We start from the raw sequence: 16163 nt of genomic DNA, 5'->3' as shown, positions 1-16163 counted from the left end.
GAGGCAGATGGCTTAGACATCCCTGAGTGAAATGGTTTTCGCTTAAAAGTGTCAAGTGGCTACCACTTAGAGACCTGTGGAGAAATACTATGAGGCCATGTCTGGCTCAACAGTAGAAGGGGAGCCATGATCGATTAGTGATGTCTGCCACGACAGTAGGCTTGGTAGGTGGTGGCAAACATGCCACGTATTAGTCATTCCTGGATTAGAACAGTCTACCAGCATTCTTCAGTCCAGGACACACATGAGAGGTGCTGGAATGCATGGCAGGGAGCAGGGCAGTTCTTTCACATTCCTCAGCCCTCCCTCGGCCATTTTACTGGCTCAATCTTCCCTCTGTCCATGGCCTACCTGCAGCCACATTACATGTACACTCATATACACACATGCCGTGCACACACCAGCCTCCCTGATGCCTCTCCTCCGGAGCGAGGAATCCCAGACTACGGCCCGTCCACAGTTGCAGCCCAGGTGAACTCCCAGGCCTCTGCCTCCCTTTCCAGATCCTTTCCCTCCTTCCCCTCCCTAAAGGAGCCCCACACCCTCAGGCCAGCTCCTTACAGGCCGGTCCTCAAGACTGCTCTGGAAAAGGCTGTTATCAGGACCCCCACATGGCACGAGCCATGGTTTGGCCACCAGCGCTACTTGTGTCCTAGTTCCTTCCCTGCCCCTTGGAGTCAGATTGTGTCCCTTGTAGATGGTGCTTCAGGCACTGGGGAGCAGATACTGGAGGCTCGGGGAACGGGAGCAAACCATGTGAGGACAAGGGAACACCTGGCGGCAGCCCCTAGGATGACTTCCCAGTGCCTCAAAGTGGCCAGTTTCTGCTGACCTGAGAGCCCTCCCAGCCCTAGGTTTCTCGGATTTTAATTCTGCACATTCCGCCCAACGCTGTGCTGTGTCCTGAGCCAAGCTAGCCCAAGCCCGATGCAGTGGCGCCCTCTGCTGCCCAGAATGCCACACTGCCTCCCAGCTGGCGGGGGAAGGGTCTCCACACTGTTCTGATGGAGTCCTTTCCTGGCTTGTGTCTGCCTCAGGGAGGAGGCCCTCACCCTTCCCACCTGTCCCAGAACTCAGGAGGACTGTCTGAGGCATGTCTCCTGTCCACCTGCTTCTACTCTTTACCCTGTGGAGCCTCCAGGAGTCCCCACTCAGAGGGCCCAAGAACGCTCGGCTGACTCCAAAGTCCTTGGCCACATATAAAAGCCCCAGCCCAGGTCAACTGCTCAGACACTTCTACCCGACAGGCAGGTGGCAGAGTGGAGACGGACTCAGACTCGGGAATCAGACTGCTGAGTTGGGAGTCCTACACCCCGAATAGGTGACTGTACCCTGTAACCTCACTAAAGGACTGTTTTCCTTCTCTGCAAAGTAGTGATAGTGCAAATGAGAGGAAATGCTCCACGAAGTGGCTGGTACACAGTAGGTGCTCAATGAATGTTAGACCCTTATGATTTTCAGGCATTTGACAGTTCACCTAAGCCCACACAGGCCACGCCCTCATCAGAGTCCCCCAGGACCCCCTTCCCTGGCAAAGCCGAGTGAAAAGCACAGCCTTTCACCCCCGGACCACCCCTGGAGTGTCCTGGCTCAGAAGCAGAGCTGGGTGCCACTGCCCTTTCCCTGGCCGGGAGCTCTGTTTCCTGACCAGAGCTTCATTCTCTCTTGCCCACAGGTGGAAACGTGGATGGGAAGTTCAGCGTTGGCTACCGCGACGCCGTCGTGAGAACGGTGGTGAACCTGGACCGGGAGACCACAGCCTCATACACGCTCGTCCTGGAGGCCATCGGTAGGCACCAGTGGGTTCACGTGGGGTGGCCTTCCAGGAGCCAGGCCTTGAGCCAAAGGCTCTGCCCTGATGCCACTGGAGAAAGGGCAACCAGACCCTCAGTATACTACTGTGCCCTTGCGGGCCGTGAGGCTCGGCACGTGGCGCTACCTGCCAAGGTGGTGTGGCAGGGGCTGTGTGGGAGCCATACGGGAGAGCAGCACGTAGACAAATCACTGCAAAACCAGGAGGACAAAGCAGAAAGGGAAGAAGGTGTGGCCCAAGGGTAGCAAGCACAGAGGGTGGTGGAAACATGGGGAGGGGGGTGATCAAAGCAGGCTTCTCGGAGGAAGTGGCCTCTACAAGTGCCTTTCAATTAATTAGGACTCTTGGCGGCAAATTTTAAAATAAACTGACTTCAACCGTGTAGGCTCACAAAACCAGTCCACGGGGAGATGGAGCTTCAACTATGACTGGCTTTGGGGCTCAGGTGATGCCACCAGGCCTCAGTCTCTCTGCACTGGCTGGCTCTGCCCCCTGCGTGTTGGCTCCATCCTCTGGCTCACGTGGTGACAAATCCTTGCTGCAGCCCCAGCCTTAATCTGGGTTCAAGTGCAGCGGCAGCATTCCTCCCTAGGGTGACCATCCTTGCCTGGTCATGCAGCAACTGGGCACAAGCTCCCTCTCCCAGGGAAGATGATCCAACAGCTGCCCCTGGGGCTGAGCCCTGGGAGGGTCCTGCAAGGAACCGAAGGGGCAGAGCCCCTGGATACCTTAGGCTTAGAAATCAAGCCGAGCCACCATCCCTGAATGCAGGGATCCAATCCATCCTGTAGGTGGGTTTGACTCAACTCATGTTTCATAAGAAATGACAATTCACTGTGAATGTTTAAAAATCAGGAGATTTTATTTAAAAGCTCAGACGTTTGATTTCTCCTGAGAAATCAGAAGATCTAGTGTCACTGGGCCCCCTCCTGCCTGTCCAGTGTGGACCGGAGCAGAGGACAGCTGCCCCTTGAGGCAGGCATGCCCAGGTGTGGGGTCTTGCCTTCCTGGCCCTGACGGCAGTCAGGTTTGGCATCTCAGGACCTGTATCTGGCTCTTAGGGCTGCTGTAATGAAGTACCACAGCCTCGGTGGCTTAAAGAACAAATTTATTCCCTCACGGCTCTGGAGGCCGGAAGTTCAAAAGTAGTTGTCCACAGGGTTGCATTCCCTCCAGAGGCTCCAGGAGAGAATCCTTGCCTCTTCTGGTTTCTGGTGGCTCTAAGGGTTCCTTGCGCGTGGCTGCAGAACTCCAGTCTCTGCCTCCAACGTCACGTGGCCTTCTCCTCTCTGTGTCAAATCCCACCCGCCTTTCCCTCATAAGGACCCTTGGCATGGGGTTTATGGCCCACCCAGAAAATCCAGGATACCGGATACCTCATCTCAAGATCCTTAACTTAATTACATCTTCAAAGACCCTCCTTCCCAATAAGGTTACACGTACAGGTTCCCAGGTATTTGCCATGGCTGTATCTTTTGGGGGCCACCATTCAACCCACCTCATGCCTCAGTTACCTCCTTTGTAAAATGGGGGTGATGATAAGAGCGCCCGCTTGGCAGGCTTGCTGTGAGGATTGAATGAGTTAGAATAGCGTCTGGAACGTATTAGATACGGTCAGTGTTGTTCCTAATCTAAAGAGAAAAAGAGCCCCCCCCTTGCAAAGGCCAGAGCAGGTGGGGGAACAGGGCATACCTGTGGCTGGTGCCTGGGAACGTGCCCCTCAGGCAGCTGCTAACACCCATCCTCTTTCACCTCCCACAGACAATGGCCCCGTCGGCAAGCGGCGCACAGGCACGGCGACCGTGTTTGTCACGGTCCTGGATGTGAATGACAACCGGCCCATCTTTCTGCAGAGCAGCTATGAAGCCAGCGTCCCCGAGGACATCCCTGAGGGCCACAGCATCGTGCAGGCAGGTGGCGGCCGGGGCACAGGCAGGGCCACGCTCAGCTCAGCGCGCACGCGCCCAGTGGCCTCGCAGCAGAGCGGGCTGGAAATAGGAGAGGGTCCAGCTGCTGCTCCAAAAGTAGCCGGTGCTGTGGCCAAGGGGGGGCCCAGGCTCCCTTCTCCCTCCTGGGGAGAGTAGGCCCCGAGGTTATGTAGCCCAAGATGGGCCCTTGCTCCCTGCAAGACAGAAGGAGGGCCTCGGCCCTCCTCTCCTCCCTCCCTCCCCCACAGTCCTCTCCCATCCCCCACTGCACCCAGAAAGGCCTTTCAGAGCAGGGGGAGCTAGAGGTGTCACGTTTTCCCAGAAAGGAGTGAGGAGCGAAAGCCAGGGCCCAGTGAGGCCCGGAACAGAGCTGCTTTCACAGGGCTTTTGGCTGAAGCTCCCCTCTTGGGAAATAAACCGGCACAAAAAGAAAGGGCTCCTTTGCCCGGGGAGCAGGAACGACAGCCTTGGGCCTCGAGGGAGGAAGGGGGGGACCTGGAAAGGAGGCTGGGTGCCCTCCCCAGCCCTTCCTGGAGGCCTCAGTTGCTGCGTGGGGAGGGGGGCCGGGCATGAATCACCCTCTTCACCAGCTGAGCGCAGGGTTTCCCATTGGAGGCTGAGCCCAAGAGCGAATCTGGGCCTGCCCGCTGGGCCGGGCTCCGGGGCTTGGGAGGGGCAGGAGAGCAGGAAGCTGGGAGTGTGCCCCCTCCCTGCATCAGGGCCGGGCGTGGGGCAGGGCGCTGACTTCCAGAGGTGCCGAGAGAGAGTCCAGGAAGCCACGGGGGGTTGCTGGACTCTGGGGGCTGGTTCTAGAAAAGGGGTCTGTCCCTCTGAGCCTCAGCTCCTAGGGGTTTAGAGACACCCCACATGCACCAAGCTGTGGGGCCCCGCCTCTCCCCTAGCCCAAAACCTAACACCCGTCTCCCAGGACCAACCTGGGGACACAGCTGGGGGTCTGGCAGCCTTTGAGAGCCCCTCCTCCTCCCCAGCTTTTCGTCCTTCAGGCCGGGGGTAGCCTTACTGCCCACCCCGGTGACACCACGTGCTAGGCAGAGCACGCTGGCCAGCGGGGGTCGGGGGACCGGCTGCAGGCAGAGTTCAGCCTGGAATGCCTCAGGGAGAGCTGGCGGGAGGCAAAGCAGGGAGGCGTCACTAATCTGGAAGGGAGGGGAACACAGCGCTGCAGGAGGGGGCCTGCGCACTTTCTAAACCCCAAGAATTGGTTTCTATTTATACAAACTACTCAGACTGAAATCCTAGAGCTCTGTGAGTAATATAAGGCAGGCCTGATTCTTCCCATTTCTCAGGGAGAAATTGAGGCACTGGTGATTTCTCCAAGGCCCCCCTGGAAGTAAGTTTCTGGCCAAGGCGGGCTCGCTCTTTGATGTGATGTCAGGCTGACCCAAAAGGAAGGTACACTGGGCCTGTCCAAGAGGGCCTGCTTGGACAGAGAGCTTCTCCGTAGAAGCATCAGAAGGGAGAAGGGGATGCCCCCCGGGACTAGACGGGGCCACCCTTCACTCAGTCAACAGAGGCCCCATACTTCTGAGCCCAGAGCTGGTGAGGCAGAGTGAGAGGTTGGATGCGGTCTCGCTCTCTGGGAGCTCCCAGGCTTGTGGGAAGGCGGAGACACAGGGATGACCCACGCTGCCAAGAGCAAGTGTCCCTGCCCTCCCTTGGTTTCAGGTAGGAGGTGGTTTCAGGTGTAGAGCAAAGAGGGCTTCACAGAGGGCGCGCCAGGTAAGCCGTAGCCAGGGGAGGACAGGTATTTCAGTTTACCTGGAGTCTTGGGTCAAGCAGAGGCTAGAAGGATCGTTCACAGCCAGCTCCCAGTGGGCACCAAACACCAGACGAAGGAGCTCTGGCTTGATCTGGCAGTAGGGAGCCAGTGAAGGTTTTGGAGCCAGGGAGTGCCAAAATCGGAGCTCACCCTGTGAGGAGACTCGGCTGGCTGTGCTATGGGGCGTAGCACGGCGCGGTGGAGCAGTCCGTGGTGGGGTACCAGGTGGCCCCGGACAGATGACTCTCTGGGGCAGAAGCTGGGCAGTTCAGACCCCTCTGCCCACCCTCCAAATTTGGGACCCAACCAAAGTGTTTAACCCCAGCATCGTGACGAGAGGCTGAAGGTTTGGGATTCTGAGAAGCCCACCTTGGTGTGGGATTACTTTGACAGTAGCCAGTCAGTGAAGTAGTGGCCAAAAATACAGGTAGCACACGTTATGTGGTCCGAGCCGGAGGGCCCACAGCCGTCCTGGAGAGAGCTGGACCCTTCCCCTCGAAGGAAGGCCGCCTCCTTCCCTGGGTGACACATGGAGCCGCTATGTTGTGTCCTCAGAGCCCAGATAGCAACACCTCCAGCTGCTGGCAGTGCCTCCTCCCACTCTGACACAGGAGCAGTCCTGGCCTGTGCAAGGAGCTTCTTAACTCATTCTCAGCGCGTTCCTCATCCATCTTAGCAGAGGCGCATGGGGGCTGGGTGGGGGGGGGACACACCAAGATGACAGCCGAGATTGTGATTGGCTGGGTGGTGTTGAGCTCCTCCTGCTTGCCCCTCCTCCCAGCAGGGACCCAGCATCTGATCCACCCAAGGGTGCTGGCTGCTCCCGTGTATCACAGGCAAATGCTGGCAGGCCCAGGAAGTCCGAGGAGAAGACTCCCTGGGTTCCCCTTTGCCTTGGGCACTGAGTTGGCACAGAGGGCAGGACACTCCATTATCCCCAGCAGGGGCTGAGTATTTCACTTGGCTGGAGGGAACCTTTGGCCATTCAGCAACTCGCACTGGAATCTGAACTGGGTTTTGGCACCTGGAGGGCGGGCAGGGCTTCTGTTGGGAAGCAGGGGTGCTGCTTCCTGGAGACGGTTGGTGCCTGGTGGTCAGAGAGGGGCCCTGGGGGCCCCAGGTTTGTACCGTTCAGAGCCTTGGGCCAAGGGTCCACATGGCCGCAGGTGCTCAGCTTGGTCCAGAAGCCTTCCAGCAGGCAGCAGCTAGAGTGTCTGCAGGAAGGAAGGTGTTCTTGCAGGGGCCGTCTCTGGGAAAGGCCACGGGCCTGGGCACACAGGGAACCAGTGGGGGTGAGCGCGTGGCCCATGTTGTTTGGGCCACTGTCCTCTTGCAGCCTGTGGTGCCGGTTTCCGTCTGAGGCAGGAGGGCCCGCAGATGGACCCTGGAGTAGGGGGACACTCTCGTCACATCTTTGTAGATTCTATGCAGTCACAGTCGTCGTGGTCCTCTCTGCCCGGCAGGGGGCGCCTTGGGGCAGGCCAGCCACGGCGGAAGCTGTGCAGGGAGCGGCGCAGCGAGCCCAGGCGCTTCCAGAGCCGGAGCTGGGGCTCACTGGGGCTCCCCGGGTGGTGCGGCATGCACTCGCAGGCCCAGCGGCGCCTCGGCTCCAGCGCAGCGGGCTTGCAGAGGGTCATGAACAGCAGACAGGTGGCCAGCAGGAGGAAGATGCAGGCCAGGGCAATGAGCACGGGGATGGGGTCAACTGCCACTGAGAGCCTCCCCGGAGTGGCAGGAGCTGTGAGGAAGGCGAGGGGGCTGGGGCCCTCTGTGCTCATGGCTCCTGCAACAAGAATGGGACAGGAACAAATCAGGTGGACTTGGGACTGGAGAGGGAGGGGAACTTTGATGGACTCTAGACACAGCTAACCTAGCTGCAGATAGCATTACGGTCATTTTACAAGTTAGAACAATGAGGCTGGGAGAGGTAACAGGTCTCAGGTCACACACTGGGAAAGTGATAGAGCTGGATGTGAACTTATGGAGGAGGCACAAGGGTAGTGCCTTCCGGCATTTTAAAGTCAGTTTTCATGAATTACAATAGTCTTAGACTGAAAACTTGGGATCTAAGACCAACTCCATCACTAACGTGCTCTGTGACCAGGAACGATTCATCAATCATAGGAGGTTGCAGCAGGCAAGGACCCTAGCAGTTATCTAATGCCAAGACTGCAAACTGGGGACGCACCAGTGTGTTTTGTTGGGTTCTTGCAGTGGTTTTATAAATTTAAATTAATTGTGAATATTTTTTACAAACAAAAGGAAACCAAGATATTTCACATAAATATCTGAATGTCTGGCTTCTTCTCTTGAAATTTCAGAATTTCAACACTGGCAACATGGGGCCAGGCACCCAGTGGCCGCGGCTGAGCCGTAGCTGTCCCGTTTAGACAGGGTGCTGGCCCCCAGCCCATCGCACTCCCTGCCCTCAGGCCCCCTGCACACCTGTGTCACCTGCCTGGCCCTGGGGGAATTCCTATTGGTGCTTCCTGAGGAAGACCAACCTGCTCCCTTGACAAGTGAGGAAACTGAGGCCCAAATAAAGGACTGCCAAGGTCACACTGTAAGCCAGTGGGCAAGCAAGACCAGGACCAGGTTTCCTGACTCCTGGTCCAGTGGCCTTGCCACCCCGTTGGCTCCCAACTCTCTCCCAGGACTCCCTGAGCAGCTCTGAGAACAGGTGGGGAAGAACCCACAGAGAGCAACTGAGTTGACAAGATGGGGCTCAAAACCCTGACATAGTCACCTGTTATCACTTAGGATCATCCCACTAGAGGGAGGACGGCAGGTGGTCCTTGTAGCTGGAAAGTCAAGCTGAGCTTCTGGCTGCAAATTAAAATGCTTACAGAGCGCAGATGGTAGATAACGTGTGACCAGCGGGACAGGTGGGCAGGCCTACCTGGAGAGCAGAGGCCGAGGGGCCTCGGCCAGGCTGATGGAATGCCGGAAGGCAAGCCCCTGTGGTCCCCTTCCAGGTTCCCGAGAGAAACCAGAAATCTGGACTTTTTAGGCAAACGTTCCTGATGTTTAAATATTGGCAACTAATTCAAATCTGGTTGAGAGAGAGAGGGGGGAAAAAAAGACACTGCAAAGGACAAACAAACTTGATTTTTTAAAAAATCGAAATGAATTTTCAAATATTTAAAATACTACAACAGGCCAAACAAAATGCATAAGGAGGCTACATCTAGCTTCCAGGCCAGCGTTTGTGATCTGTGATTTCTACAAACACAGGACAGGAAATCCAAAAGGGGGGTCTAATAAGAAATAATCATCTATTTCTCTTTGACCTTGGAGACTTTCATGAGCCTGATGGGTAACAGATTTCCCTCCTTTTCCCAACTTGCAGCTTATGCTAACTCAGTCAAGGTCTAGCGCCAACACTAGACAGAAGGAAGGGCTTTAGGTCGTGCCCTGCCGAGGCTCTGCATGTGGGCTGCAGAGTCCAAATCAGCAGGCAGAGGGGAGTGGAGAGGGGCGGCCCAGCCCCACGCTGCCCAGGCACTCACCAGCAGCCACAGGACCTAACTCCCGGCTGCCTGTACACAGCCTCCTCCCGCCTGCAGCCTCCCCTGTGCCCGGCAGCGACTGAGGGCATCCAGTGCACCCCCACCCCCCACCCAGTTCCCACCACACTCCTTCCAGCATTTCCAGACAGGACATGACCTCTCCCAGCTCCCAGATGGAAACTCTCATGCCCAGCTAGCTGCCCAGGGCCTCTGCCTCTCGGGCATCAGGCCTAGAGAGTGCTCTGGCCGGGCCATACGTGGGTTGGCCCTTCCTTGAATCTGAGCAGGGAAGGAGGATGGGGTATGCCCACCACCATGTCCCATGAGGAGAAAACTGCCCGTCCGTCTGTCCTACCCAGGGCAGTGCTTGGCTGGGAGTAAGAAAAGGGCATTCGGAAGTGGGAAAAGTCTCAATCCTACTAGTCCTAATGTTATTTCAAGGCCTTCCCATGGATCTGGAGACCCTCTCAGGCCAGCAAAGCAGGTCCAGGCTTCAGTCCTTGGGGCAGCGCTTTAAAAAAAGATAAGTGAGGCTATAATTAGCATTTGAGTATTTTCCTTCAAAGCAAGAGGTTCCAAAGTGCTTGAAAACATCAAGCCATCCCCCCGGGACGCACAGCAAAGCCAGCTGCAGGCCCCCTTGATACCCTCTCTGAGCAGCCAGCAGGGACCCGTCGTTCTGGGGAAAGGAGACCTCCATCAGACCAAGGCTTGGAATGATTCTGAGAGCGGCTGAAGCCTCTCCCTGCCTGTTGGAGTCCAAGGCATGCCGGCAGGCCTTGCTCTGGACATATCTCTGCAAGCTTAGTCTAGAACCTTCTTTCTTCATTCAGAGCTCCATAGAGCAGGGCACGCTGTGAGCAGAGGGGACTGATGTCAGCACGGCTTTCTGTATAGCCTCGGACTAACCACTGCTCCTACTGGGCTTTTCCGCTCTCCAGAAGAGTGGAGGGATTCCCCAGGTCTGAGCACGCCCTCACATTCTCCCTAAAGTACCCCAGGAAGGGTGCAGCCCCACTTTCCTGCAGTCCCCCAGCACTGACCTCTGAGCCAGCCCTCAGCAGTCCCCAGCCGGGCGAAGAGTTCTTCTCAGCTGTCCAAGGGAGGCCCCAGGAGAACCGGGCACCACTGTGACCCAACCTGCCCTAGGCTCTGCCTTGCCCTGTGCCCCTCAGCCAGCCAGGCCGAGTGGCCTTCGCCCCTCACTCTCCAGTTAGACCTGGCTTTGTCTGGGAGAGCCTGGGCCCTGCCTTGAGGGAGGGGACAGCCAGGAGGGTAGGGATGGCAACTGGGCTGGGAGAGGGGAGCGTTGCAGAGGAGTTGGGAGCTCCCGAGCCTTCCCACGGCCTCACTCCAGCCTGTCTCCTTGGAGCCCTCTGGAGGGGCGGAGGCACTGGGGAGATGCAGGGGGAGGGTTTCCCTGCCTCTGCACCCACAGCTCTCACCTTCCTGTTGGATGTTTGAATAGTATGGTCAGGGGCAGCCAGCGGCTTGCTATTCAGTGCCTGCCAGCCTTCAGGTTACCAGGGAGAGGGGCTACAAGCCACACAGCGGGAGGGGAACAGGCAGAGAGATGGGCCCTGATAATCCCCAGGCCCCCCTCCCCTCAGCTTCCCAGCAAAGCACCTCCCTTTGAGGGCGTCTGGCTGCAGAAGTGAGGGAGAGAGGCATTTTCAAAGGTCAGAGAGATAACAGGGCAGAAAGCACCGGATTGAGAGACGGCCAGGGCTGTGGGGCTTGTAGTTTGGGTGGGCCCTTGGAGACCCTCCAGGTGGTGGCCGCACACACACACACACCTCCCCCTCCCCTCCCCCTCCCCCTCCTCTCCCCTCCCCTCCCCCTCCCCCAGCCTCCCTTCTTCCTGGAAGCCAGCACTTCCCTGGCAACCAGCTGCCTGCTTAGGAGCCTAAGTCTTAAGCAGCTTTCCCATCAAGGACCCCCAAGCTCCCAGAGATATAACACGGAGGTGGGGAGTTGTGGCTCTGCCCAAGACCTGAGCCTGGGCTCCACCTGCTTGTTTGGAGCCTCAGTTTTTGGCATTTAGCTCTTCCCTCCTGCCCTTAGCCCTTGACAACAAAAGAAGTATCCTCTGCATAGCCCCAAATGGATAGGATTGTCAAAGTCCATTAGACGACTGAGGGGTCATCTCATCCATCCCCCTGTCTCTCGGATAATGAAACTGAGATCTAAAGAGGTGTGGCCTGGCCAGGGTCACCCAGCAAGTTAGTGGTAGGATTTGGTGCTTTCCCTGAAAAGCGTGGGCAGGCGTGGGCACCAGGCATCTGGTGCTATGAGCTGCATCAGCCTAAGGATGTTCCCACTGCCCAGAGCTCCCACTGGGATTCCTGCATCTTACACCTCGCCCTTCAGTGAATCTCATTTTCCTTCACCTTCTCTTCCCAAGCTGACTGCACACCTCATCTATGGCCTTCATTCTTCTTAGATGGTAGGAGGCAACACTCCCAGGGTGGTGCAGGCTGCCAGGGGAAGTCCCAGCACAGATGGAAGACACCCAAGGACATCCACTGGACAGCTTGGCCCTCTCCCCTGTCCTGAGCCCTTCCAGATCCGGACTGTTGAAGTGCCCCACTACATCCCTCCACCTATTAGCTCTTAAGACTTCTCATGGGAGAGAAGAAGAACTCCACAGCAAGGGGCAACCCAGCCATACCACCTCCAGTATAAATCAAGAGGGCCTCCCAGGAAAAGGTGGCCTATCTCATAATGTCCAGCCTTCAACATCTATCTCTGCACCAGGCATCAGACCAGATGCTTTGCAGAGATTATTTCTAATCTTCCCATCAACCCCGCAAGGTTGGTTATCATTGTACCTACTGAGGCTCAGTGGGGTTACGTATCTATGGCCACATAGCCAGTAAGTGACAAAGTCAGGATTCACGCTTGGGTCTCCCTGACCCAGTCCCTCTGTTCCTTTCACACCAACAGACTTCCCCTTCTCCCCACCATCAACACACTTTTCAAAATCCTTAGACGCACAGCACAGGGTTGAAGTGATTGGCAGAGACAAGAGGGCAGATCCAGAAGAAGTGGGAGGGTCCCAGGCATTACAAAGCAAGTCACACGTACTGTGGCCCCATGGGAGCCTGCCCAGCCAGGCAGGCTCGGGCCTCTCTCTGTATCACTCTGCAGGGGAGTTCTCTGCTCCTTTCCGGTATGTGGCAGGTAGAGGAGGTGTTCAGCTCGCAGTTTGACAGGACACACCTCAGGGCCAGCTGTGACTGCCAACAGCCTCAAGGCCAGACTCCTTGTCAAAAGGGCTAAGCAGCGGGCATTCTCAGAGTGAGAACAGCATACCCCAAGTCCCCCTGGAGATAGTCCATAAGCCTGAGGTACAGCCGAGCAAGCTGGGTGGGCTGGAATGCACTGGAATGATCCTGGTGTGAATGGCCATGGAACCTTTGGGAGGTGGGATTTCTGGGTCTCCCCAGTGTGGCTGTTATAGTATACAGTGCCTGGTTGGGAGCCAGTGTGACTAGAATAGCTTCAGACCAAGGAAGTGTGGGCAAGGAGCAGTCATGCAATCCACCTACCCCAGGTGAGGCTCCTGGAATCTCAAAAGGCTGAAGGAGGGAACTGTGGAGGGCTGAGCTAGTCAAGCCTGGATCCAGAGAGCTGCAGTGCTGTCACCCACCTTCTCCTCCGTGCTCCCCGAGAACCTGGAGGAGGGTCAGGGAACAGAGCTGGCAGGTGCCTCGCCATGGACAGGGCAGCATGGGGCCACAACAGACAGGTTTCCTAGTGGGGGATGAGAAAGATGTGTCTCTCTCCTCTCCCACACCCCCAGCCTCGTGGGAAACCATGGGTTTAGGCAGGACGGGCTGGGAGTGGTGTGAGGGAAGGGGAGGGACTCCAGAAACACCTTCTCTGCCTGTGAGTGGAATTCAAGGAGTAACCACGTGTCTCATTCTCCCTCAGCTAACAGCCACGGATGCGGACGAGGGCGAGTTTGGGCGTGTATGGTACCGCATCCTTCACGGTGAGTGGGCTGACCTAGGATGGCGGGGAGGGGGCAGGCCCTCCTGCCTGGCGGGTAGCAGAGCTTCTCTAGGCTGCCAAGGGTTTGGGAGGTGCAGCCAGAGAGGCCCCAAGCGCTGTACACACAGGGCGGGCAGGTCAGAGGGAGGAACCAGGGATGTTCTACAGTCATCTGCGCCAAGTTTGTTGTATTCTAAGTGAGGATGCATTCGATTGCTATGCTCCCCAAGTTCCTCATGTCCCATGGCGGGATATCACCCTGACAGAGGGGGCCTTGGGGAACAAGGCAGCCCCTGGCAGTGAGCTCCCAAGAGACTGAGCCTCATTGGCCCAACATGTATCCTATGCCCATCCCTGAACCAATCACTATGGCCTGAGACACTAGGACAGCCCCCCAGTGAGCTCCCCAGAATGAGTCTCACTAGACCAACTGGAATCATGGGACCATGCCTGAACCAATCCCTATGGCCAGAGACTAAAATGTGCTGATCTGCTCACTTCTGCCGTCGGGTGAAATCACCCCTATGCAAAGCACACGGACTGAGAGTGGAGGTGGGTGGATCCCAAAGGAATAGCAGCGTCCACAAGATGAGGAAATGGGAGCTTCCCCACTAAACCCCCAACAGAGAATTAGATTTGGGTTCCTTTCTTTGTAATGCCTCAGAGTCCTCTGAAATATTGAATCTACTGACACCGCTGGGTGTGGGAGTCTCAGGGGACATGCACGCCTTCCATAGGGGTCACAGAGTGAGCTTCTGCCCCGTCCCTCAAATCCTGCTAGGCCAGGGCAGCATCAGGCAGAGGCTTCTTTGCCACTTCAGGCTTCAGCCAAGCTCCTAAGACCTCGGGGCAGGGTCTGCATTCTGTGGGTCTGGGGTCCCCAGCTTCTCTCCCACCACCACCACGATCCCACAAGCATCCTACTCCGGGGCAGAGCCCATGCTTATCATCTATCCCTCCACGCAGGTAACCATGGCAACAACTTCTGGATCCATGTCAGCAGTGGGCTTCTCATGCGAGGGCCGCGGCCCCTGGACCGGGAGCGGAACTCGTCCCACGTTCTTATAGTGGAGGCCTACAACCACGACCTGGGCCCCATGCGGAGCTCCGTCAGGGTGAGGCGGGGGGCGCTCGGGCTGGGCGTGTGGGTGGTGGGGATGCACACGGGGACAGCTCTCGGTGAAGCCCTGCGCCCTGTTCAGCGCCGACCTCAGGGCTGGGCCAAGGCCTCAGGTGGGCCAGAGCTGGCCACCAGGTGGAACCCGGTGGGGGCAGGGCCACCCCAGTTTAGGTGCCACATGACGCCTGGAGCTCAGGTACGGTGGGGGAGCCTGGGATCTTGGACGTGTCCTTTTGCTCTAAGCCTCAGTTTCTTCAGATGTAGAAAGGGATCAGTGATACTGATGTCTATCCTAAGGGATGAGGTGTCCTTACTATACTAACCCTCTGCATCCACACGGCTCTTTAGGGTGGGCCAAGGAAATCTCACATACGTGATCTTGGAGCTGTAGCTGTTGCCAACTTCATTTTCCAAATGAGGAGACTGAGGCACAGAAAAGTCACTCGTGATAGAACCAGGACCTGAGCCCAGGTCTTTGGGTCCAAGTTCGGTGTTCTTTCCATTGGAAGTGTCCCCCAGATATTCCAGTCAGCGCTCCCAACTGCCCCAGCAGATATATTCGTTTCTGCCCACCCTCACTCACCTCGGGCCTCTCCACTATGGAGCTAAAATCAAATCGACCTTAATCTTCCCGAATGGTCAAAAATACGCACCCAGATATTCCGCCGGCTGGGCTGGTTGATGTACTCTCCTGCCCTGTAACAAGGGGATGACTGAGATGAATGAGATCCTTCAAGTCACCCCCATCCTGCCCCCACTGCACACTCAGCAGCTCACAGCCCCTTCCCCTTAACCAGATGGAAAGTGAGTCAGACCCTAGAGGTGAAGAGTAGGAGGAAGATGGGAAAAGACGGGGTGGGGAGCAAGCAGGGACTTTCACCCAGAGCTGAGTGGGGCTGAATCAGCTCCTCTTATCGCCCCATCTCTGCCCCACTGTTTCCCTCAGGCTGGAAACAGTGAACAGAAGCCTGCCTCGGGCCACCATCGCGAAGGAGGTGCTGGGGAGCGGGTGACTCAGCGTTGGCCCGTCTTCTGACGTTGCCCCCGCAGCTCTGCCCCAGGAGGAGATGGGAAGGGAAACCTGGGTCCTTTTAGGCTGCCCCTCTAAGTGAGGTCTTCCCAGATGGAGATGGCTGAGGGGGTCAGATCCCTGGGTATTTATACCTTGGGACTGCTTGATTCCAGGGCCCTGGTGACTGAGGGTGAGACAGTTACCCAAATGTGCACCAGGGCAGCTCCACACAGCCACGCTCACCTGCATGACTGCGAGATATTAAATCAGCACGTGAATTACTTATTGAACTCATTTAAGCCTCATAAAAACCCCATGAGGTAGGCACTGTTATTATACCCATTTTATAGATGAGGAGACTGAGGCAAGGAGGGCTTCGCCAATGTGTTTAGAGTCCCATGGCAGTAAGGGTAGACAGAGCCAGCCTTCACACCCAGGCAGTCAGCTCAGGGCTGTTCTCTTAACCACGGTACTACGCTGCCTCACGGAAGGTTCCAGAGCACAGAGGCCACTGCTGCCTTATCCCCAAAGAGTCATTTTTAAGGTGGGAATTTGGTCGCTGGCCCTAGGGCCAGGACTTGATGGCCCTTACAGTAGCCAGCTCCCACACCCCTGAGCCCCAGGAAAGCTGGGGACCCTCCTGAAGACAGTATAGGGACTCTCTGGACTCATTTTCCCAGCAGCAGCAGACCTGGCTTGTAGGGACAATCCATATTCTCCTGTTCCTGCTTCAGAGACCAGGACAGCACAGATGAGGGGCCAGGGAGTGTGAAGTGAAACGGTCCTCGTAGAGACCGGGGCCTGACGCGCACACCGCGCAGGTGCACACGCACACGCATCTCCTGCCTCGTCGCCTTTGCGTGGCACAGCGTTGGACAGAGAGTGGGGCTGGGAACCCAGGGAGCCCGGCAGCTCAGTCGCTGAGCCTTGCTGCTCAGCAAGAACTTGGCAGACCTGGCTGTTTCCTGTACATCTGTGTCTCTCAGGTTTGCAAACCACACAGCG

The 16163-nt window shown here is 57.0% G+C and overlaps 2 protein-coding genes across 6 annotated transcripts in view; one reads left to right on the top strand and one right to left on the bottom strand.

Moving 5' to 3' along the window:
• Positions 1-16163, top strand: part of LOC115856345 (cadherin-23) — a 371688-nt gene that overhangs the window by 290822 nt on the left and 64703 nt on the right. The window contains exons 26-29 of the mRNA XM_070043924.1: positions 1676-1789; positions 3575-3723; positions 12967-13027; positions 13993-14141. Coding sequence (XP_069900025.1) covers positions 1676-1789; positions 3575-3723; positions 12967-13027; positions 13993-14141 — 473 coding nt within the window. The remainder of the gene's footprint in view (positions 1-1675; positions 1790-3574; positions 3724-12966; positions 13028-13992; positions 14142-16163) is intronic.
• On the bottom strand, positions 2672-10394 carry C16H10orf105 (chromosome 16 C10orf105 homolog). Of its 5 annotated transcripts, none has more exons than XM_060286702.1 (3): positions 10074-10394; positions 9386-9541; positions 2672-7304 (listed from the first exon to the last, which is right to left on the bottom strand). In XM_060286702.1, the coding sequence occupies exons 2-3, from the start codon at positions 9420-9422 to the stop codon at positions 6928-6930; spliced, it is 414 nt and encodes a 137-aa protein (XP_060142685.1). In that variant the 5' UTR covers positions 9423-9541; positions 10074-10394; the 3' UTR covers positions 2672-6927. The 5 variants fall into 5 exon arrangements, with proteins under 5 accessions (XP_060142685.1, XP_060142687.1, XP_060142686.1 ...); XM_060286704.1 differs by lacking the exon at positions 10074-10394 and adding an exon at positions 8268-8347 and having other exon boundaries at positions 8421-9529; XM_060286703.1 differs by lacking the exon at positions 10074-10394 and adding an exon at positions 8268-8573 and having other exon boundaries at positions 9386-9521.

The sequence above is a fragment of the Globicephala melas genome, chromosome 16 (assembly GCF_963455315.2).
Source record: "Globicephala melas chromosome 16, mGloMel1.2, whole genome shotgun sequence".
Lineage (NCBI taxonomy): Eukaryota > Metazoa > Chordata > Mammalia > Artiodactyla > Delphinidae > Globicephala > Globicephala melas.
This window is presented reverse-complemented; position numbering and strand designations above follow the sequence as displayed.